We start from the raw sequence: 18,059 nt of genomic DNA on the forward strand, positions 1-18,059 counted from the left end.
TGGGACGGGGTAGTACTAAAATAGATCTTACTTTAAACACATGAATTTTTTAAAACTATTTTAATAAATAATTTTATTACTAAACCTTGGAGTACAATATTTTCACTGTATGAACCTTTTGGACACGCCACTGTTGGTGGCGTAGCAAAATAACGTTGCCACGTAACATGGTTCACGTGGCAGTCTTGCACTCTTGCACAATGCTGCCACACCATCAACACTAGCATGACAAGCTACCACGTGGCATGGCCAAAAAAATCATATAGTGAAAGTATTTTTCTCCGAGATTTAGTAACAAAATTATTTATTAAAAAGATTTAAAAAATTAAAAAAATTCTAAACACATTAGATGCGCAACTTTATATTGAAAACTTTTATACTAAACACATCATTTACAAGTTTTGAGAGTGTGCTCACCTAATGGAGCTTTAGGTTTTCCATTGACTGCTCCTGAGTTGAGCTTTCAATCAGCTACAAGTAGAGATGAAAACGGCTTGGAAACGGATAAAACCACCTCTACAGTTTCCGTTGGCATAACTTTTTTGGAATCAGAATCGAAGTTGGAAACCCTAGATATGAAAACTGAATTGAATATTATCGAATACGAAAATTAGGTGAATACAAATTGGAGCGAATACGGTAATGGAAATTTAACGTATTATATAAACCCTCAAATCAAACTTCCAATTTTTTTCTAAACCAGGGGATCAAAAAATTCAAACATTTGCAAACTAATCATACTACCTTTTATCGTTACAACCAAATTCATAATTGTTTCAATACCAAATAAATGTCATACTTTATAGATTATTATAAATTAAAGAGTACATTTCACAGACTATTATAAAGTCCACATAACATATTACAAAGTAAAGTGCATATCATACAAGTCATTATAAAGTGAAGTGTATGTATATGTCTTGACTAGTTAAAGACTTAAGGTTAACTTGCTAAAGTGGGCTGTACTATTTGAGCTGATATTGTAGATTTATAACATATGAGCCTGCAAAAATTTCGAGAAATATTTCGGAAAGTCTTGGACCGATTTTGATTTCTAAATAGTATCCTTACCATATCCGATTCTGTCTTCGAGAAAAAAAATTCCGAAACCGTTTCCTTTTCCGATAATTTCTGGAAAAATTTCTGGCCAACGATTTTCTGTTTCCAAAAACTGGTCCGGAATCCAAAAAAAATGTTGGGGGCTAAATTCCATGTCATCACACCAACTCCGTGGGTGACTCTAACTTCACCACGAAACACTAGGATTAGGAGTTTAGGACAATAAGCCAACCCACACCAGAGCACAACTTAATTGGGGCCATGTTATCATTAATATGTGTCATGTTTTGTCGATGCCGTAATTCTAACTTCACAACACTAATTTCTTTGAGTCACTGCCATGCTGGAGTGTAAACCTTGTAGACTGAAGAGCTTGGTACCTCACAATCACAATTGACAAGATCCGTCTTGGTTATCGGAGCCAAGTTCGCAATTGTGCAATAGCTCAAACTTTTGTAGAGGAGCGTAGTCAAAACCTTGCATGCAACTGAGGACAACTTCAAGTCATTGTCGAATGCCTAGGTGCAACGGCTCTAGCTTCCTAAAAACCATACTTAGGTGTTAAAGAAAGACGTACCCAAGAACTTGCATATAATTCATGACTATGGCTTTAATAAGGAAACGACGATACTTCGTCACCATCACTAGTCAAGTGGTTGAATCGGGTTTTCACCTTACAAATCCAAGCAACAAGACAAACAAATGCAACAAAACATCTATGTAGTGAGATAATGATTACAGAGACTCTTTTGACTTGGATTCCACTCACTACAATAACGAGGATGGTTTCACCAGCGATGTGGCTACTCGTAGATGTGTTAGTAGCCCCTTGAGCACATCACAACACTCGAGGTGACCTTCTCTTCTCTCTTGCCCCACAGGCTAGCCGTCATCACCCTTAAAAATAGGGACGTGCTTCACCCTATTTATCTACATTTATCTGTACACGATCATGATCCTTTATCTTTAAAATCACATGACTTTATCACCGGCTAACGAATCTTTAACCTTCCTGACTACTACCTCCATCCCATATTAAGTTCAATTTTCAGTATTTAGATACAATGTTTTGACTCTTCGTTTTATCTAAAATTTTTTGTGATTAATATTTTTATTGTTACTAGATGGTAAAATATGAATAGTATTTTATGCATGACAGATTTTTTAAATTTTTTATACAATATTTTAAATAAGACAATATTAGACATAGAAACCGAAAAATAAAGGTATTATAGGACGAACTTAGGTGGTGTTTAGTTGGCAAAAACTTTTGGCAAAAATGTTAAACGTTTGACCGAATGTCGGAAGGGGTTTTCGGACACGAATCAAAAAACAAATTTCAGATTCAACCTGAAAACTGCGAGACGAATCTTTTGAGTCTAATTAATCCATCATTAGCACATGTTGGTTACTATAGCACTTATGGCTAATCAAGTAGTAATTAGGCTTAAAAGATTTGTCTCACGATTTCCCCCATAAATATATAATTAGTTTTAATATTTATATATATTTAATACTTTATTTAAATATTTAAAGATTTGATCTGATGGTATTGAGAAAAATTTTTGGAACCAAACAGAACCGAGCATCCTACCATCGCTGAAGTCAAAAGCGGGAACGACGACAGCACCAGCATTGTAGCGACGTGTCGAGAAGGAAACACGTGTCACCTCACTTCCTCATGTCGCTGGGGCCCACCCCGTCTTCTTTCACACGCAGGTGGCGCGGCTGACGCTCCTCCTCCTCGACTTCGTAGCAAGCCACGCGTGGTGCCCGAGAACCCTCACGGCCATGGCGACGCGAGCTCCCACCTCTCCCGCCGCCGCGGGGGCGTCCGGCCGTGCTTCTCGCCTCCTCTTCCTCCGTTGCCCATCCACCCGCTTCCGGCTGGCCGCCGGCCGATCGGCGACCGCCCTCCGCGCGCAGCCGGCGGCGGCGGAGGTGGTGGAGCAGTCCGTGAACACCATCCGGTTCCTCGCCGTGGACGCCGTGGAGAAGGCCAAGTCCGGCCACCCGGGCCTCCCCATGGGCTGCGCGCCGCTGGGCCACGTCCTCTTCGACGAGTTCCTCCGGTTCAACCCCAAGAACCCCTACTGGTTCGACCGCGACCGCTTCGTCCTCTCCGCCGGCCACGGATGCATGCTCCAGTACGCGCTGCTTCACCTCGCCGGATACGACAGCGTCACGGTGAGATCCTCTGACCACTCCGTCCTCGTGAAATTTCCCGGGGGGGGGGGGGGGGGGGGGGGGGGTGGGGGTGGGGGGGCTTTAGGAGGGTTTTGTGGTCGGATTCGAGGAACAGTTCACAGTGAATGGAAATCGATTCCCCTGAAAATCAGTGTCTATGAAGTCGAACGAAATGTTAAGGGCCTCAAAGTTTGCGGAATGATTGTTTGATCCTATAGGAGATCTATTCCAGTTCTGGTTCTTACTTTCTTCGATGCTGCTTGATCATCTCCAGTCCCTACTCTGCTTTCATCGTCCTGTTTAGATCTATTGGTCGTTGCAGGACAACTTCAATACAATGATCATTTACTCCTTAATGACGATCATTCCATCTTTTCGCTTATGGTTATGTTTATAAAACCAAAATTTAAATTTTCATCCTTAAATTTGACTTGATTTGGGGTTTTTTTCATCCTAGTTTATTTTTAAGCCTTGACTTTCGTATCAGTAAGAATATGTATATAGAAGTTTTATTCCAAATTATTTTTCATTTGCAAATATAGGCTGGGTCCTTTTTTGCTTTTAGATGAAAGATTATCTAATTTTTGTGATAGTTATTTAATAGTAAAGTATGGAATTAGCTACTACAAACTTAACAATCTATATTAGTAAGGTAAGATGATAAACTTATATATACAAACATTACACAAAAAATGCACCGTTTAGTAGTTCAGGAAGCGTGAACATAGAAGTGGTGAAAAAAATTCTGAGATAATTCTAGAGTACAGAACACAGCCATAGCATTTGAACTTTTCCCTTGAAAAAGCAAAAAGATAACCCATCGAGAGTTATGTTGAATTGTATATACATGTTGATCTTTTGCACAAAATTTAATATTGATGACAGCAAGTTCCATGGGTCATGTAAGCAGGAGCAAACTAAAAATAAAGAATAAGCATGTCATTATGTCATCACTCGCACAAATTCAGATTCCATTGTCATTTTAACACATAAAACAAGGAGATATTAAGTTCTTGGTTTTTCTAATTAATACCACCCAAATTTGTTTGCTAGTCAATCTAACATCAGCCCATAAATGGTCTTGGAAGCCAACAAATGTGTTTCAAACTGTTAACTGAGTAGAGAGACATGCAGTTGGAGTATCTTGGGGGAAGAAACCTTAAAGACTTAAAATGGAAATGATATACATTTAAGAACAAAACTAACATCCTAAAAAGGCATCTATAAAAAAAAACAGAGGGAGTATGTGGTTGTCAAATTAGCATACCTCAACAAAACTGTAAGGTACATGTTAGGATCTTGTTGTTGGATTAATATTGTACTGTGAATTTCTCCTTCATATTTTCATCAGAGGGTCATGTTTGTTGGTGCAGATGGATGACCTGAAAGCTTTCCGGCAGTGGGGAAGCAGAACTCCTGGTCATCCCGAAAATTTTGAAACACCTGGTGTTGAAGTCACCACTGGTTTACTCTTGAACTCATTTTAAAAATTTCCTTGATTTCCTTCTAGATTTCTTCTGGAATAATTATCTAAATGTGAAGCATTCTGATACCATGCAGGTCCTCTCGGGCAGGGTTTTGCAAATGCTGTTGGTCTAGCGCTTGCTGAGAAACATCTAGCTGCTCGTTTCAATAAGCCTGATTTGAATATCATTGATCATTACACGTAAGCTGTTCCTTTTCTGACCTGATGTAGTTACTGACCTAATGGACAATTGGGATAGTGGAAAGTTCTAATAAAATACTGGTACTTGATGGTCTTAGGTATGTTATACTCGGGGATGGCTGCCAAATGGAAGGTGTTTCAAATGAGGCATCCTCCCTTGCTGGTCATTGGGGTCTTGGAAAATTAATTGCCTTCTATGATGACAATCATATATCAATTGATGGTAGCACAGACATTGCTTTCACTGAAGATGTGCTTGCCCGATATGAGGCACTAGGATGGCATACTATCTGGGTGAAAAATGGCAACACTGGGTACGATGACATCCGTGCTGCAATTAAGGAAGCAAAGGCAGTCAAAGACAAGCCAACTCTTATCAAGGTGACTGCTCGTTCGGCACTTCCGTTCTTTGCTTATTGTTCCGATGCAGTTTTATGAGAGGTGTTGTAATCTTGCGTTATATAGGTGACTACTACTATTGGCTATGGATCTCCAAACAAGGCGAACACATATAGTGTTCATGGTAGCGCTTTAGGTTCCAAAGAAGTAGAGGCAACCAGAAACAATCTTTCCTGGCTTCATGAGCCTTTCCATGTTCCTGATGAGGTGAAGAGGTATCTAATATGCTACTACTCTGCACTGAAGCAAGTGTGAACTTAGGCTGCTGTGCTACACAGTATAGAAGGAAAAGTAATGATTTTCTTTTTCTGAAAAACACAGGAGGAAGAAGTAATCATAATTTAACAATTCTTATTGAGAAACCATCTCAAATTAACAACAAAGCTAGTTGTCAGGAAATTCAAGCAGGGTGGTTTAATAAGAAATAAGTTCGTCACTATCACATTTAAGAAATGGTTTAATTAATACTGTCAAGGATCAACATGAACTCATATTTGTATTCCTGATCATTGTGGTAGTTGGTATATATAATACTGCAAGCATTGCCACAGGAAAAGTGCCCAGTTTCTACTACTCCCTCCGTTTCATAATATAAGACTTTCTAGCTATGCCTAGATTCATATGGATGGTAATGAATCTAGACATATATATAAATTATATATATTTATCAATTGATGAATTTAGATAAGGCTAGAAAGTCTTATAATATGAAACGGAGGTAGTAATATACATCAATACCATAAATAAGAATAGTAAATTATCAAACCAATACTTCTCATCCATGCTTTATTTGGTGTGTTGCAGAATATGGAATGGTTAAAATCAATGAGGAATACATCATACATTTGATAGTTCTTTTTTTTTATTGGTAAAGTCCAGAAAACCCCATGCTGTGGAATTAGTAAAACAAACCACATATATTAGTTTATTTTTTCACAAAACTATAGTTCTCAGTAAATCCACAGGGGCCCACAAGTAGGCTGATGCATAGAGGAGCATGCCACATCAGCTCGATGCCACCTTACTGTGAGTCTCAGGGACATAATTACCCTGTGATATCCCTTTTTTCCAGCACCCTTGCCAGCATGCTGCAGTACTAGACTTGCCATGTGCCGCCCTCTGGAGAGACTGCTTTAGTTGAGCCTATACTTCAACAGAGGGTTCAATTCTGATAATCTATAAATTGTTTTGTGTTACTGGAACTAAAAGAGAGAAATCCTGAAAATCGCAAGAACGAATTATCAAAAATGTTTCAGCCTTTTACCCAATTTCACCAAATTTTGTGTGAAGAAAAGGAAATAGCAGATGAATCCAACATTTTTAAGAAAACAATTCATACAAAACTAATTTGCAGCCGCATTACAAAATAATACAAGATCATACATCTTACAAATGTCTTAATCTAGGGTTTTCAAGATGAACCAACAGTTAGATTAATCAAGGACATTCATATTTCATACTTGCAATGCAGCTACCCTTCTCCAGAAATTTTGACAAATGTTGCAGTATGGTGATAATTTCACAAATAGTTGCATTCTTGTGGAACTTATGTTTGAGTTTCCAAAATTTTGCAGGCTTGTAGGCATATAGTTTAAATGAACTCTGTTTTGCTCTGTAGCATGATTAATGAAATAATTACTTACAGGCACTGGAGTCACCATATTGACGAGGGTTCTTCTCTGGAAGCTGAATGGAATAAAAAATTTGGTGAATATGAAAAGAAATATCACCAGGAGGCTGCTGACTTAAAGAGCATAATTTCAGGGGAACTACCATCTGGGTGGGACAATGCTCTTCCAGTATGTGCGATCCCATGAACTCAAATGTCATGTCTGTTTCACATATTCAACCAGGCATGAAAATGATGCATATATTTGTTTTTTTTACTGTTTTTCTTATTTGTTTTGCAGACATATACTACTGAAAACCCTGCTGATGCTACAAGGAACTTATCTCAACAATGCTTGAACGCTCTTGCTAAAGCAATACCTGGATTTCTTGGAGGTAGTGCTGATCTTGCAACATCAAACATGACTTTATTAAAGATGTTTGGTGACTTCCAAAAAGATACTCCTGAAGAAAGAAACATCCGTTTTGGTGTTAGGGAGCATGCAATGGGTGCCATTTCAAATGGCATTGCACTCCACAGTCCTGGCTTAATACCTTACTGTGCTACGTTCTTTGTGTTTACTGACTATATGAGAGCTGCCATACGCCTTTCAGCCTTATGTGGATCAGGAGTGATCTTTGTGATGACTCATGATTCAATCGGCCTGGGTGAAGATGGGCCAACTCATCAGCCTGTTGAACAGCTATTCAGCCTCCGAGCTATGCCGAACATACTAATGCTTCGACCTGCTGATGGAAAGGAGACTTCTGGAGCTTACAAGATTGCAATTCTGAACAGGAAAATGCCCTCCGTCCTTGCCCTTTCTAGACAGAAGCTTCAACATTTGAAAGGAACATCAATCGAAGGTGTTGCTAAGGGAGGATACATTATTTCTGATAATTCAACAGGAAACAAGCCAGATCTCATTCTCATCGGCACTGGTTCTGAACTTGAGATTGTAGAAAAAGCCGCGGATGAGCTGAGGAAAGAAGGGAAGGCTGTACGAGTAGTTTCACTTGTTTGCTGGGAACTGTTTGAGGAACAGTCTGAGGAATATAAGGAGAGTGTTCTTCCATGTGAGGTAACTGCAAGGATCAGCGTCGAGGCTGGGGTAACATTTGGATGGGAGAAATATGTCGGACAAAAAGGTAAAGCTATTGGCGTCGACCGTTTTGGTTCTAGTGCCCCCGCTGGGAAAATATACAAGGAGCTTGGTTTGACAGTGGAAAATGTCATTGAAACAGCCAAATCACTGTAGACACTGAAGAATATATGTGTAGGAAGATCATTCTAAGGACCTGTTTAGGGAAGCTTAGCCCAGCTGTAACTTTTTTTAAAAACTGCTTCTGCCAGAAGTTGCCCCAAACGGTCCACAGCTTCTGAAAATCTATAATTAAAGATTCTGGAAAATAAACTAAGAATCCGGAAGCTAGGTTTAAGAGCTTTTTCAGATTCTTAGAAGTTGGCTATCAAGCAGCTGCTTCTTAGAATCTAAAGCTCCCCAAACATATCGTAAATAAGGCTTCGGATTTGAATAAAGAGGCAGGTATTCAAGCAGTTCATGCTTGAGGTCGTCCGTGTTTGAACTTTCCTTGTGTAAGATACTTTACTTGCTGGCCTTGCACTTCCATGCCGTTCCAATTCGCTGAAGATTTTGGGGGCATGATGCATGAGAGAGTTTAGTCAGTGCCCACACATATAAAATAAAATGTTGTTGACACTGTCAGATGCATTATCGATTTTTTTATGATTTGTGTTGTGTTTGGCCTTGCTTATTACTGGTCACGTAAAAAGCTTGCTGATGCAGCAAATGCTGTCATGCGGCTGCTAGGCCACCGGCCCAAATCGGCACCAGAACTGTAAATCAGTTCTGGATTTTCCATATGACCAGTGCGGAATAAAACTTCTATATACGATATTCTTAGCGATGTCATTTAAATAGTTACAATTTTTTTTAAAAAAAGTTACGAAAATAGATTAATAAAATATACTATCATCTTAACTATCAGTACGCCGATTTTTACAAGCCAAAAACCAGAAATCATAATCTATACGAAATACAGCAGTCTTGTCCGGTTGTCTGCGCGCCAGAATCGCAGCTCGTCGGTCAACTTCTTTACGCGATCTTTCGCGGTTTTGGCGGGAAGGGTAACCTCGAGCTGCTGCAGAGCTGACGCCTTGGACAGGAGAAACCTCGCAAGCATCCTCTCGCATGGCGTCCCTTTGTAGTTGAGCAGCTTCATCTTCCTCAGCCTTTGCAGGCACTCGACCTGAGCCTCCCACAGCGCCGGCGGCAGACGTACTCGTGTGTCCAGTGCGGCGGCGGCGTCGTCGTCGTCGCTGTACGAGTAGTCGTCCTCGTCGTCGTCGGAGTCGATGCCGAGGTAGTATGGCTTCGGTTTCTGGGGGCGGACAAGGGACAGCGTGAGCACGTCGAGGCCCGGCGTGCTGCGGAGCAAGGTGGAGATCGAGCGGACGGTGCGGTCGTCCTTGATGACGCCCTTGAGGGCGAGCTGCCGGAGGTGGGGGAGGTGGTGGAGCGCGCGCGCGATGGCGCCGCCGTGGTACGCCATCGCCGGGCGGAGGTGGATGTGGAGGAATGTGAGGCCGGTGCAACGGGCGATGAGCTTCGTGATGGGTGTCATGGCGTCGGCGGGTTTCCCGGCGAGGCTCCCGCAGATTTCGATCGTCATGGCCAGGACGTTGGCGCAGCCGCCGGCGAGGGCGAAGAAGTTGTCGCCGGGGAGGGCGCCCTTGTAGCGCAGCGTCCGGAGGCGCTCGGTGCGGAGCACGACGCGGCGGGCGTTGTGGCAGCAGGTGATGGCGAAGCTGTCGAGCCGCGGGCTGGCGACGACCAGCTCGTCCACGCCGGGGCACTGGTCCAGCGTCAGGTCGGCGAGGTTCGGGCACCCCGAGACGAGCCTCTGCACCGCCTCGCCCGCCGCCGCGACCCTCTTGAGGGAGGCGGACTCCAGCGACGGCATGGAAACGACGCCGTCCGCCGGCACGTCGAGCCTCCAGTTGGTGAGCCGCAGGCGGCGCAGCGTGTCGCAACGGAGGATCTGGGGCGGCGTGGCGACGAACGACTCGCGCGCGGCGTCGTCGCCGAAGTCGGCGGAGGCTCCAGGGTGGCCGCGGAAGGGGCAGAGCCTGCGGTTGGAGCAATCCGGGTACCTGAGCTTCACGTCGAATTCCTCGAGGCCGCCGCCGGTGGCGGCGGCGACGGCGACGGCCTGGTCGAGCGCGTCGTGCGGCGGCCAGAACTCATCGACCCGGATCCTGCGGATGGGCGTCGTCGCCGAGTGCCTGCCGACGACGGCGCATATCTGGTCGCCCTCGGGCTCGACGAGGTCGACGACGGGGACGGCGGCGGGGAGGTGGCGCCACCGGCGGGACAGAATGGCGGCGCAGGCCGCGTCGACGGAGCCGAGGTGGGAGAGCACCCGCGCCAGTATCCCGTCGGGGAGAGCGCTCAGCCGGTCGCGAGCGTGACGACGGTGCCTGCTCGACGTCGGCGTCGGCGTCGGCGTCGCCATGTTCGATCACTCGAAGCTTTAGATTGTTCTTTTTCTTTTTCTTTGTGATTTGTGACGTTGGCGTCGGGTGGTCTCGTGCTGCGTATTTATTTCGGTCGCGCCGCCCTTTTTTGTTCCCCTTTAATTCGACTCGGTGAAGAAACCGCCGCGATTGATTCCGAATCGATTTCGCAGGAGCGTATTTGTGGAACTCTGTCGACAGTACGTCTGGGCAAACGCAAATTCGAATCGAAATTTAGATCAGAATTAGATTCAGGTAGGGAAGTTTTCGGTATCCCTCAATCTAATAAGCGCATAGGAGTTAGCAGGTCCATCTTTTTTCTTGTTCTGCTTATAAATTATAAATTTGAATTTATAATCATAAATTTAAAATAGTTGTTGATACCGGTCCCTCCTTTCAATCCTATTCGTCCCAAAGTGAGCCTCGAGACGTGCTCGATCAGGATGCCTTGGTATTCGAGTATGCCTCCGTGGAATATTCGAGCAAGATGCCTTAGTATTCGAGTGTCACGCCTCCGTGGCATGTTTTACCAAGATACCTTGGTACTCGAGTGCTACGTCTCGGTGGCATGTTCGACCAAGATGCCTTGGTATTCGAGTGCCACACCTCCGTGGCATGTTCGACCAAGACGCTTTGGTATTTGAGTGAGATACTTAAGCACCACTAGCACCCCCTCGGCGATCTGGACCAAGTCAAAGTACGGAAGCTTGCTCATTATGACTCCAAGGAATATTCTCATCATGATGCCCGGGGACTATCGCGCCCAGAAATTTACACTAAATTTCTGAACAATAGCATGCATTGAATCTCGGTCCAGGAATCAGCCCGAGTACACACTATGACAAATTAATACATAGTTCCACGACTTTAAAACAAATAAAAATAATTATCTATCGAAATGCAGCGGAAAAGAAAACAAACTAAACCATCTAATCTTTAGCTTCAGCTGGCGAAGACGGCTCCACACCACAGGAATTCTCGACGGCGGATTGAACCTCACTTCAACCTTGGAAACAACCTTCTTCTTACTTCTGACTCAAGCTCTAGCACTGGCTCTGGTGGAGGAAAAATTAAGCAAGGCTGAGTACAAAACCACCGTACTCAACAAGTAACACCCAAGAGCAGGGGGAATAATGAATGCAATAGAGTATCAAAGATAGACTAAGGTTAAATTGCACAATGCTGCAGTAATTTAGCAAAATAGTAGATAAAATAGACTGAAATAAAAGTAAAGTAACATTTTAAGAAATAAACATCCACTATCCAACGTTACACCACGTTGCAACAGGCCCAAACCACTGTCCAGCGTTACACCACACTACAATAGGGTTAACCCTCTGTCCAACGTTAGACCACGTTGCGACAGACCCAAACCACTGCCAACGTTACACCATGTTGCACAGGGTCAAACCAGTTCCACGATTGATCAGGTTATTAATGGTTCAACTAATTCCAGTGAATCTGTCAGTTCGCCTATTAACCGCGGGCACGGCTATTCAAATAGTTTTACTCTATAGAGGTGTACAACTTTACCCACAAGACATGGCTCCTAAGCATATTACCATGCCCCAACGTATCACCACACCTCAGTACGGAAACCATGATAAGACCTTTCACCTAACTGTCACACCTAGAAATTCCTCACACGAATTTCTGAACTTAATTGTGTATTAAATCTCTGTCCAGGACCAGCCAGGGTACACAAAAAGACAATGTTTATTACATAACCATCGTTCTTAGAAACAACTGAAAATTACACTTATTCTAGCGGAAATGCAGCGGAAAGAAAAACAAAGGGGTAGACTAGCTCCAGCGGGTACGGCTCCAGTCCACAGGCAACACTTCGACGGCGGAACAGCTCACTCCTGAGAGGCACCTCCATCGGACTCTGCTTCTAGCTCTGGGTTGGGAAAGTTAAGCAAGGCTGAGTACAAACCACCGTACTCAACAAGTAACACGGACAAGGGGGAAATAAATGATGCAACGGGATTTACAAGGACAGGCTAGGGTTAGTTGCAATAAAGCAGCAGTTTAAATAAATAACAGAGCTTAAAGAATAAAGGTAATTAAGTACAGTAAAGCATAAATAAAATAAGCAGTTGTAAAGTACCACAACACTGTCCAACGTTACACCACGTTGCAATAGGCCCAACCACTACTCAACGTTACACCACGTTGCAGTAGTCCCGAGTGATAACAAATTTACTCAAGTTATTAAGGTTCACTAATAACAGTGAAGCTGTGAGTTCGCCCGTAACCGTGGGCACGGCTATCGAATAGTTTATACTCTGATCAGAGGTGTACTACTGTTCCCACAAGACACGACTCCACTACACTTGAACGTGCACCGACATACCACCACGGCATACCGGAAAGGAGACCGTGATAGGACCCGTTACACAACCCTCCCTATTTAATCGTACCACACTTCAGGTTTCACCCCCTCCTTTACACCAAGTCGGGCAGTCCCCTCTTGTGCCTTGGTAGATCCGGAAGTAGAAGAAGCTTTCGTTACACCACGATTGCCCGTCCATACTCCATCACGCCTACCCTTGCCTGGGTACGTCAAATAGTTCGAAGTCATGCTTCAAATCCCACCTTACCCATTTCGGCATGTGGTTAGCACTTATTTACTTTCAGGGTTTCCCGTGAACCGGTCCGTAATTACCATGGGTGCGACTCTCAAAACCATGCACCCACAGCCCACCATTATCAATATTTTAGTTGACATTAACCCGAACCGGGTAGTGAATCACTATCTCAGCTATTCAGAACTAAGCATAATTAAATGTGATCCCATGAGCTATTTGTTCTAAGCATGGCTAAGCATTAACCTAGGCCTAACTCTAGTCAATTTACCCTTGGTCCAGCAGAGAATAAAGTTGGATAAACAACGGCATAATAATAAGGTTTACCCGGAAAATAGCATAAAGTAAGTACTTTAATTAAAACAATGCATATTTGAAATAAATAAGCGAGGAATTTGCAATAATGGGTTCAATATGTTCAAGGATGAGTGTCACTTGCCTTGCTCTGGCCCTTGGGGAACTTCGGCGACGATCTCGAAGTAAACCGGCTCTTCGGCGGGGTCCGAATCTAAGCGACAAAGCACAAAAATAAAGAAAACAGGCACAAACTCTACTGAAACAGCAAAAGAAACTATTTTTAATGGATTCTTGATAATTTTATGAATTTAATGAAATTTGAGTGGACCTAAACGGAGACTAGATGAATTACTTATGAATTTTAGAAGTTTTCTGGGTTTTTTAGCTAAACAGAAAAGTCCTAAATCAATTATTGCGCAATTAATGGGGCTGCTGACGTCAGCGAGGAGAGAGGAAGCTGACGGCTGACAGGTGGGGACCACCTGTCGGTGAGAGAAGGGGAGAGGGAGAGACTGACACGCGGGCCCGGGGAGGAGAGAGAGAGGAGGCGGGCGCGGGGACGACTGACGGGTGGGACCCACTCGTCAGCGAGAGGGGAACAGAGAGAAGGGGAGCGCGCGGGCTCGGGCGGACGGCGGCGACTGGCGGGAGCGGCGGGCGACGCGGCGGCGGCGGCGCACGGCGACGGCGGCGCGACGGCGACGACCGGCGAGCGGCGACGGCGCGACGGCGACGACGGCCGGGGTGGCGACGCACGGGCGCAACCCGGCAGAACAGCGGCGACGGCGACTGGCGAGCGGCGACGGCGCGGCATGCGTGGGCGCAAGCGACGGCGGCCAGACGTCGGCGACGCGGAGGCGACGACGACCACGGCGGCCGGCGGGAGGGGCGAGCTTCGCACTCGTCCGGCGACAGCACGTGACTCGGCGGCGGTCGGCCGGAAGGGGGGGAGAGAGAGGGGAGGAGGATGCGGGTGCTCACCGGCGGCGGCGAGGGCGCGGGCGGGTCGGCGAGACCGAGGCGGAGGTGGCGACGCGGGCGGGTGCGGGAGATCGGCGGTGGCGGCGGAGATCGATTGGCGGCGGCGAGGCGACCGGGCGCGACGGCGACGACGCGACGGAGGAATGCGCGACGCAGGGGACGCTCACCGGCGACGACGAGGACGGCGACTGGTCGGCGATAGCGGCGCGGAGGTGATGACGCGGCTGGACAGCGGCGAAGGCGTCCGACGGCGAAGTTGCGCGGCGGCGGTGAGAGGCAGCAGCGCGGCGGCGACACGAGCGACGGCGGAAAGTGGGCGACGGCGCGGCGGCGGTGGGGATTTATAGGGTGGCGGCGTCGGCTAGGGCGGGCGGAGGTTGGAGACCGAGTCGGCGACGACGCGGTCTCGGCGGCGGCGGACTCGGACTCGGCCGGCGCGGGCGCGGGCTGGCGAAACGGTCACTGACAGGTGGGCCCCACCTGTCAGTGGCGCGAGAGAGAGGAGGGAGGCGGCGCGGACTCACGGCGCGGGCGAGCGGGCGGCGCGGGAGCTGGGCCGAGCGGCGGCCCAGGCAGGGCGCGCGCTGGCGGGCGGAGGAGTGGGCCGGCTCGGCTGGGCCGGCCCGGGAAGAAAAAGAAAAAAAAAAGAAAAGGAAAAAGAGAGAGGGAGGAAAATTGGACTTCGGCCCAATTTGAGAAGGAAGGGAAAAAGAAAAGAAAAAGGAGGGAAAAAGGAAAACCCCACTTTTGCCGAGTTTTAAATTAATTTGTTTGGCCAAATTTTATACTTCTGCAATTTGAATTTAAATCCAGTTAGTCGATTTGCGAGCCTCGATTTAGTTGAATTAATTCCTTTTAGAGGGATTTTTCCTGAGTTAATTAAGCCAATTGTTACTTACGAATTTTCTTTTTACAATTTAGGCTTAGGACGAAATTCCGGGTGTGACAAACCTACCCCCTTAAACGGAATCTCGACCCCGAGATTCGGAGGCACTGGCGAAGAGGTGCGGATGGGCGGCCTTGAGCTCATCTTCTCTTTCCCATGTTGCTTCTTCTTCTGAGTGGTGACTCCACTAAACTCTGCAGAATCTGATCACACGGTTCCGAGTCTTCCTTTCACTGGTTTCTAGAATCCGTGCTGGCTTCTCCATATAAGTTAGATCTTCCTGTAGATCGATGTGCTCGGAGTTGGTCTGTTCTTCAGGCACACGTAGGCACTTCTTGAGCTGTGACACATGGAACACGTCATGGATTCCGGCCATGTTAGCGGGGAGTTCCAACTGATACGCAACTTCTCCCCTGCGTTCCACTATCCGGTATGGTCCCACGAAACGTGGTGCCAATTTTCCTTTGGTCTGAAACCGGTGCACTCCTCGCAAAGGTGTGACGCGGAGGTACACATAGTCTCCTGCTTCGAAGGCTAAGTCCCTTCGACGATTATCTGCATAACTCTTCTGTCTGGTTTGAGCTGTTTTCAACCTTTCGCGGATTATTCTGACCTTCTCTTTGGCCTGGCTTAGAACTTCAGTCCCAAAAACTTGACGTTCTCCTGTTTGATCCCAGAAGAGGGGTGTACGACACTTTCGCCCATACAATGCTTTAAAAGGTGCCATCTGCAGACTGGCTTGATAACTGTTGTTGTATGAGAACTTTGCATACGGTAGATTCTTATCCCAAGTTCCACCAAAGTCGAGAGCGCAAGCTCTGAGCATATCTTCAAGAATCTGATTTACCCTCTATGTCTGACCATCTGTCTGGGGATGATAAGCCGTACTGAAATTCAGTCGGGTTCCCAATTCTTCCTGTAGCTTCTGCCAAAACTTTGAAGTAAACTGACTTCCACGGTCAGAAACGATCTTCTTCGGTACTCCATGTAAACACATGATCCTAGCCAAGTAAATCTCGGCTATTCTTTTCCCTGAGTAGGTAGTGTGAACTGGTATGAAATGAGCGACCTTGGTCAATCGATCAACAATTACCCAAATCGAGTCATGACCAGCAGCAGTCCTTGGTAAACCAATGATGAAATCCATTCCGATTTCTTCCCATTTCCATTCTGGAATCTAGAGAGGTTGCAACAATCCTGCTGGCCTTTGGTGTTCTGCTTTGACTCGTTGACAAACATCGCACAAGGCGACGTATTCTGCAGTTTCTCTCTTCATACTAACCCACCAAAACTTTTCTTTGAGGTCCTGATACATCTTGGTACTCCCGGGGTGAATAGAGTACTGGGTTTGATGAGCTTCTTGGAGTATCAACTCCTTGTTATCTGGTACGCACAACCTGTTTTCCATCCAGATTGTTCCATGTTCATCTTTTGAAAAATCTCGGGCCTTACCGACTCGCATATTTTTCTTTAGCTCGGCTATCTCCGGATCATTTGCTTGGGATTGGCGAACTTGATCCACCAAAGTGGGCTGCGCTTCTAGGGCTGCCACAAAGCCTTCTTCGACTAAACCCAAATTTAGTCATTCAAACTCCTGTTGTAACTGCTCACAAACTTCCGTTGTTACCGCAGCATTGCAGTAATTCTTCCGGCTCAAAGCATCTGCAACTACATTTGCTTTGCCTGGATGGTAATGGATACTTAAATCATAATCCTTGATCAATTCCAACCATCTTCGCTGGCGGAGATTCAAATCCGGTTGTGTAAAGATATACTTTAAACTCTTATGATCCGTATACACTTCACACTTGTTACCGATCAAGTAGTGTCGCCAAATCTTTAGGGCATGCACCACAGCTGCTAGTTCCAAATCATGAGTCGGATAGTTACCCTCATGTGGTCTCAACTGACGAGAGGCGTAAGCAACCACCTTTCCTTCTTGCAATAGCACACATCCTAGTCCTGTTCTGGATGCGTCACAGTAAACCTGGAAGTCCTTCGTTTGATCCGGCAAAACCAACACGGGTGCCGAAACCAACCTTTGCTTGAGCTCTTCAAAACTCCTATCGCACTCACTTGACCACTTGAACTTCTCTTCCTTTTTCAACAACTGTGTCATTGGCTTGGCTATCTTTGAGAAATTCTCAATGAACCGGCGGTAATAGCCCGCAAGTCCTAAGAAACTCCTGATTTGGGAAACGGTCTTAGGCGGGGTCCACTTGATCACTGACTCCACGTTACTGGGGTCCACTGCTACACCTTGGGCATTGATCACATGGCCAAGGAACTTCACTTCATGCAGCCAAAAATCACACTTGCTGAACTTGGCATACAACTGGTGTTCTCTTAGCTTCTCTAGCACAATCCATAAATGTTGCTCATGCTCTTCTTCTGACTTGGAGTAGATAAGAATGTCGTCGATGAAGACAACCACAAACTTATCCAGGTATTCCATGAACACCTTATTCATGAGATTCATGAAGAATGCCGGGGCATTAGTAAGTCCAAACGACATTACCGTACACTCATACAAGCCATAGCGAGTAGTGAATGCCGTCTTAGGGATATCTTCTTCCCGAATTCTCAACTAGTGATACCCTGATCTCAAATCGATCTTGGAGAAAACTTTGGCTCCCTTCAACTGATCAAATAGGTCATCAATCCTTGGCAGAGGATACTTATTCTTGATAGTGACATCGTTCAAAGCACGATAGTCCACACACATTCTCTTAGTTTTGTCCTTCTTCTCAACAAAAATAACCGGGGCACCCCAAGGCGAGGTACTCGGTCGGATATAACCTTTCTGGAGCTGTTCATCCACTTGCTTCTTCACTTCTGCCATCTCATTGG

General features: G+C 45.7%; 2 protein-coding genes across 2 annotated transcripts; one reads left to right on the forward strand and one right to left on the reverse strand.

Annotated features, from left to right (window-relative positions):
• Nucleotides 1-2,799: 2,799 nt before the first annotated feature.
• LOC102710968 (transketolase, chloroplastic-like) lies at nucleotides 2,800-8,319 on the forward strand. The gene is made up of 7 exons (XM_006652077.2): nucleotides 2,800-3,246; nucleotides 4,620-4,710; nucleotides 4,807-4,912; nucleotides 5,011-5,293; nucleotides 5,378-5,526; nucleotides 6,957-7,110; nucleotides 7,222-8,319. The coding sequence occupies exons 1-7, from the start codon at nucleotides 2,851-2,853 to the stop codon at nucleotides 8,176-8,178; spliced, it is 2,136 nt and encodes a 711-aa protein (XP_006652140.1). The 5' UTR covers nucleotides 2,800-2,850; the 3' UTR covers nucleotides 8,179-8,319.
• Nucleotides 8,320-8,796: 477 nt separating this feature from the next.
• LOC121054300 (putative FBD-associated F-box protein At1g55030) lies at nucleotides 8,797-10,502 on the reverse strand. The gene has a single exon (XM_040523710.1). The coding sequence runs from the start codon at nucleotides 10,454-10,456 to the stop codon at nucleotides 8,969-8,971; it is 1,488 nt and encodes a 495-aa protein (XP_040379644.1). The 5' UTR covers nucleotides 10,457-10,502; the 3' UTR covers nucleotides 8,797-8,968.
• Between the last annotated feature and the right edge of the window lie 7,557 nt (nucleotides 10,503-18,059).

Source organism: Oryza brachyantha, chromosome 4 (genome assembly GCF_000231095.2).
Source record: "Oryza brachyantha chromosome 4, ObraRS2, whole genome shotgun sequence".
Lineage (NCBI taxonomy): Eukaryota > Viridiplantae > Streptophyta > Magnoliopsida > Poales > Poaceae > Oryza > Oryza brachyantha.

Coding starts and splice junctions, on each gene's coding strand:
- LOC102710968 (XM_006652077.2), top strand. CDS start 2,851: ATGGCGACGCGAGCTCCCACCTCTCCCGCCGCCGCGGGGGCGTCCGGC. Junction 4,913..5,010: donor AATATCATTGATCATTACAC/GTAAGCTGTTCC, acceptor TGATGGTCTTAG/GTATGTTATACTCGGGGATG. Junction 5,527..6,956: donor GTTCCTGATGAGGTGAAGAG/GTATCTAATATG, acceptor AATTACTTACAG/GCACTGGAGTCACCATATTG.
- LOC121054300 (XM_040523710.1), bottom strand. CDS start 10,456: ATGGCGACGCCGACGCCGACGCCGACGTCGAGCAGGCACCGTCGTCAC.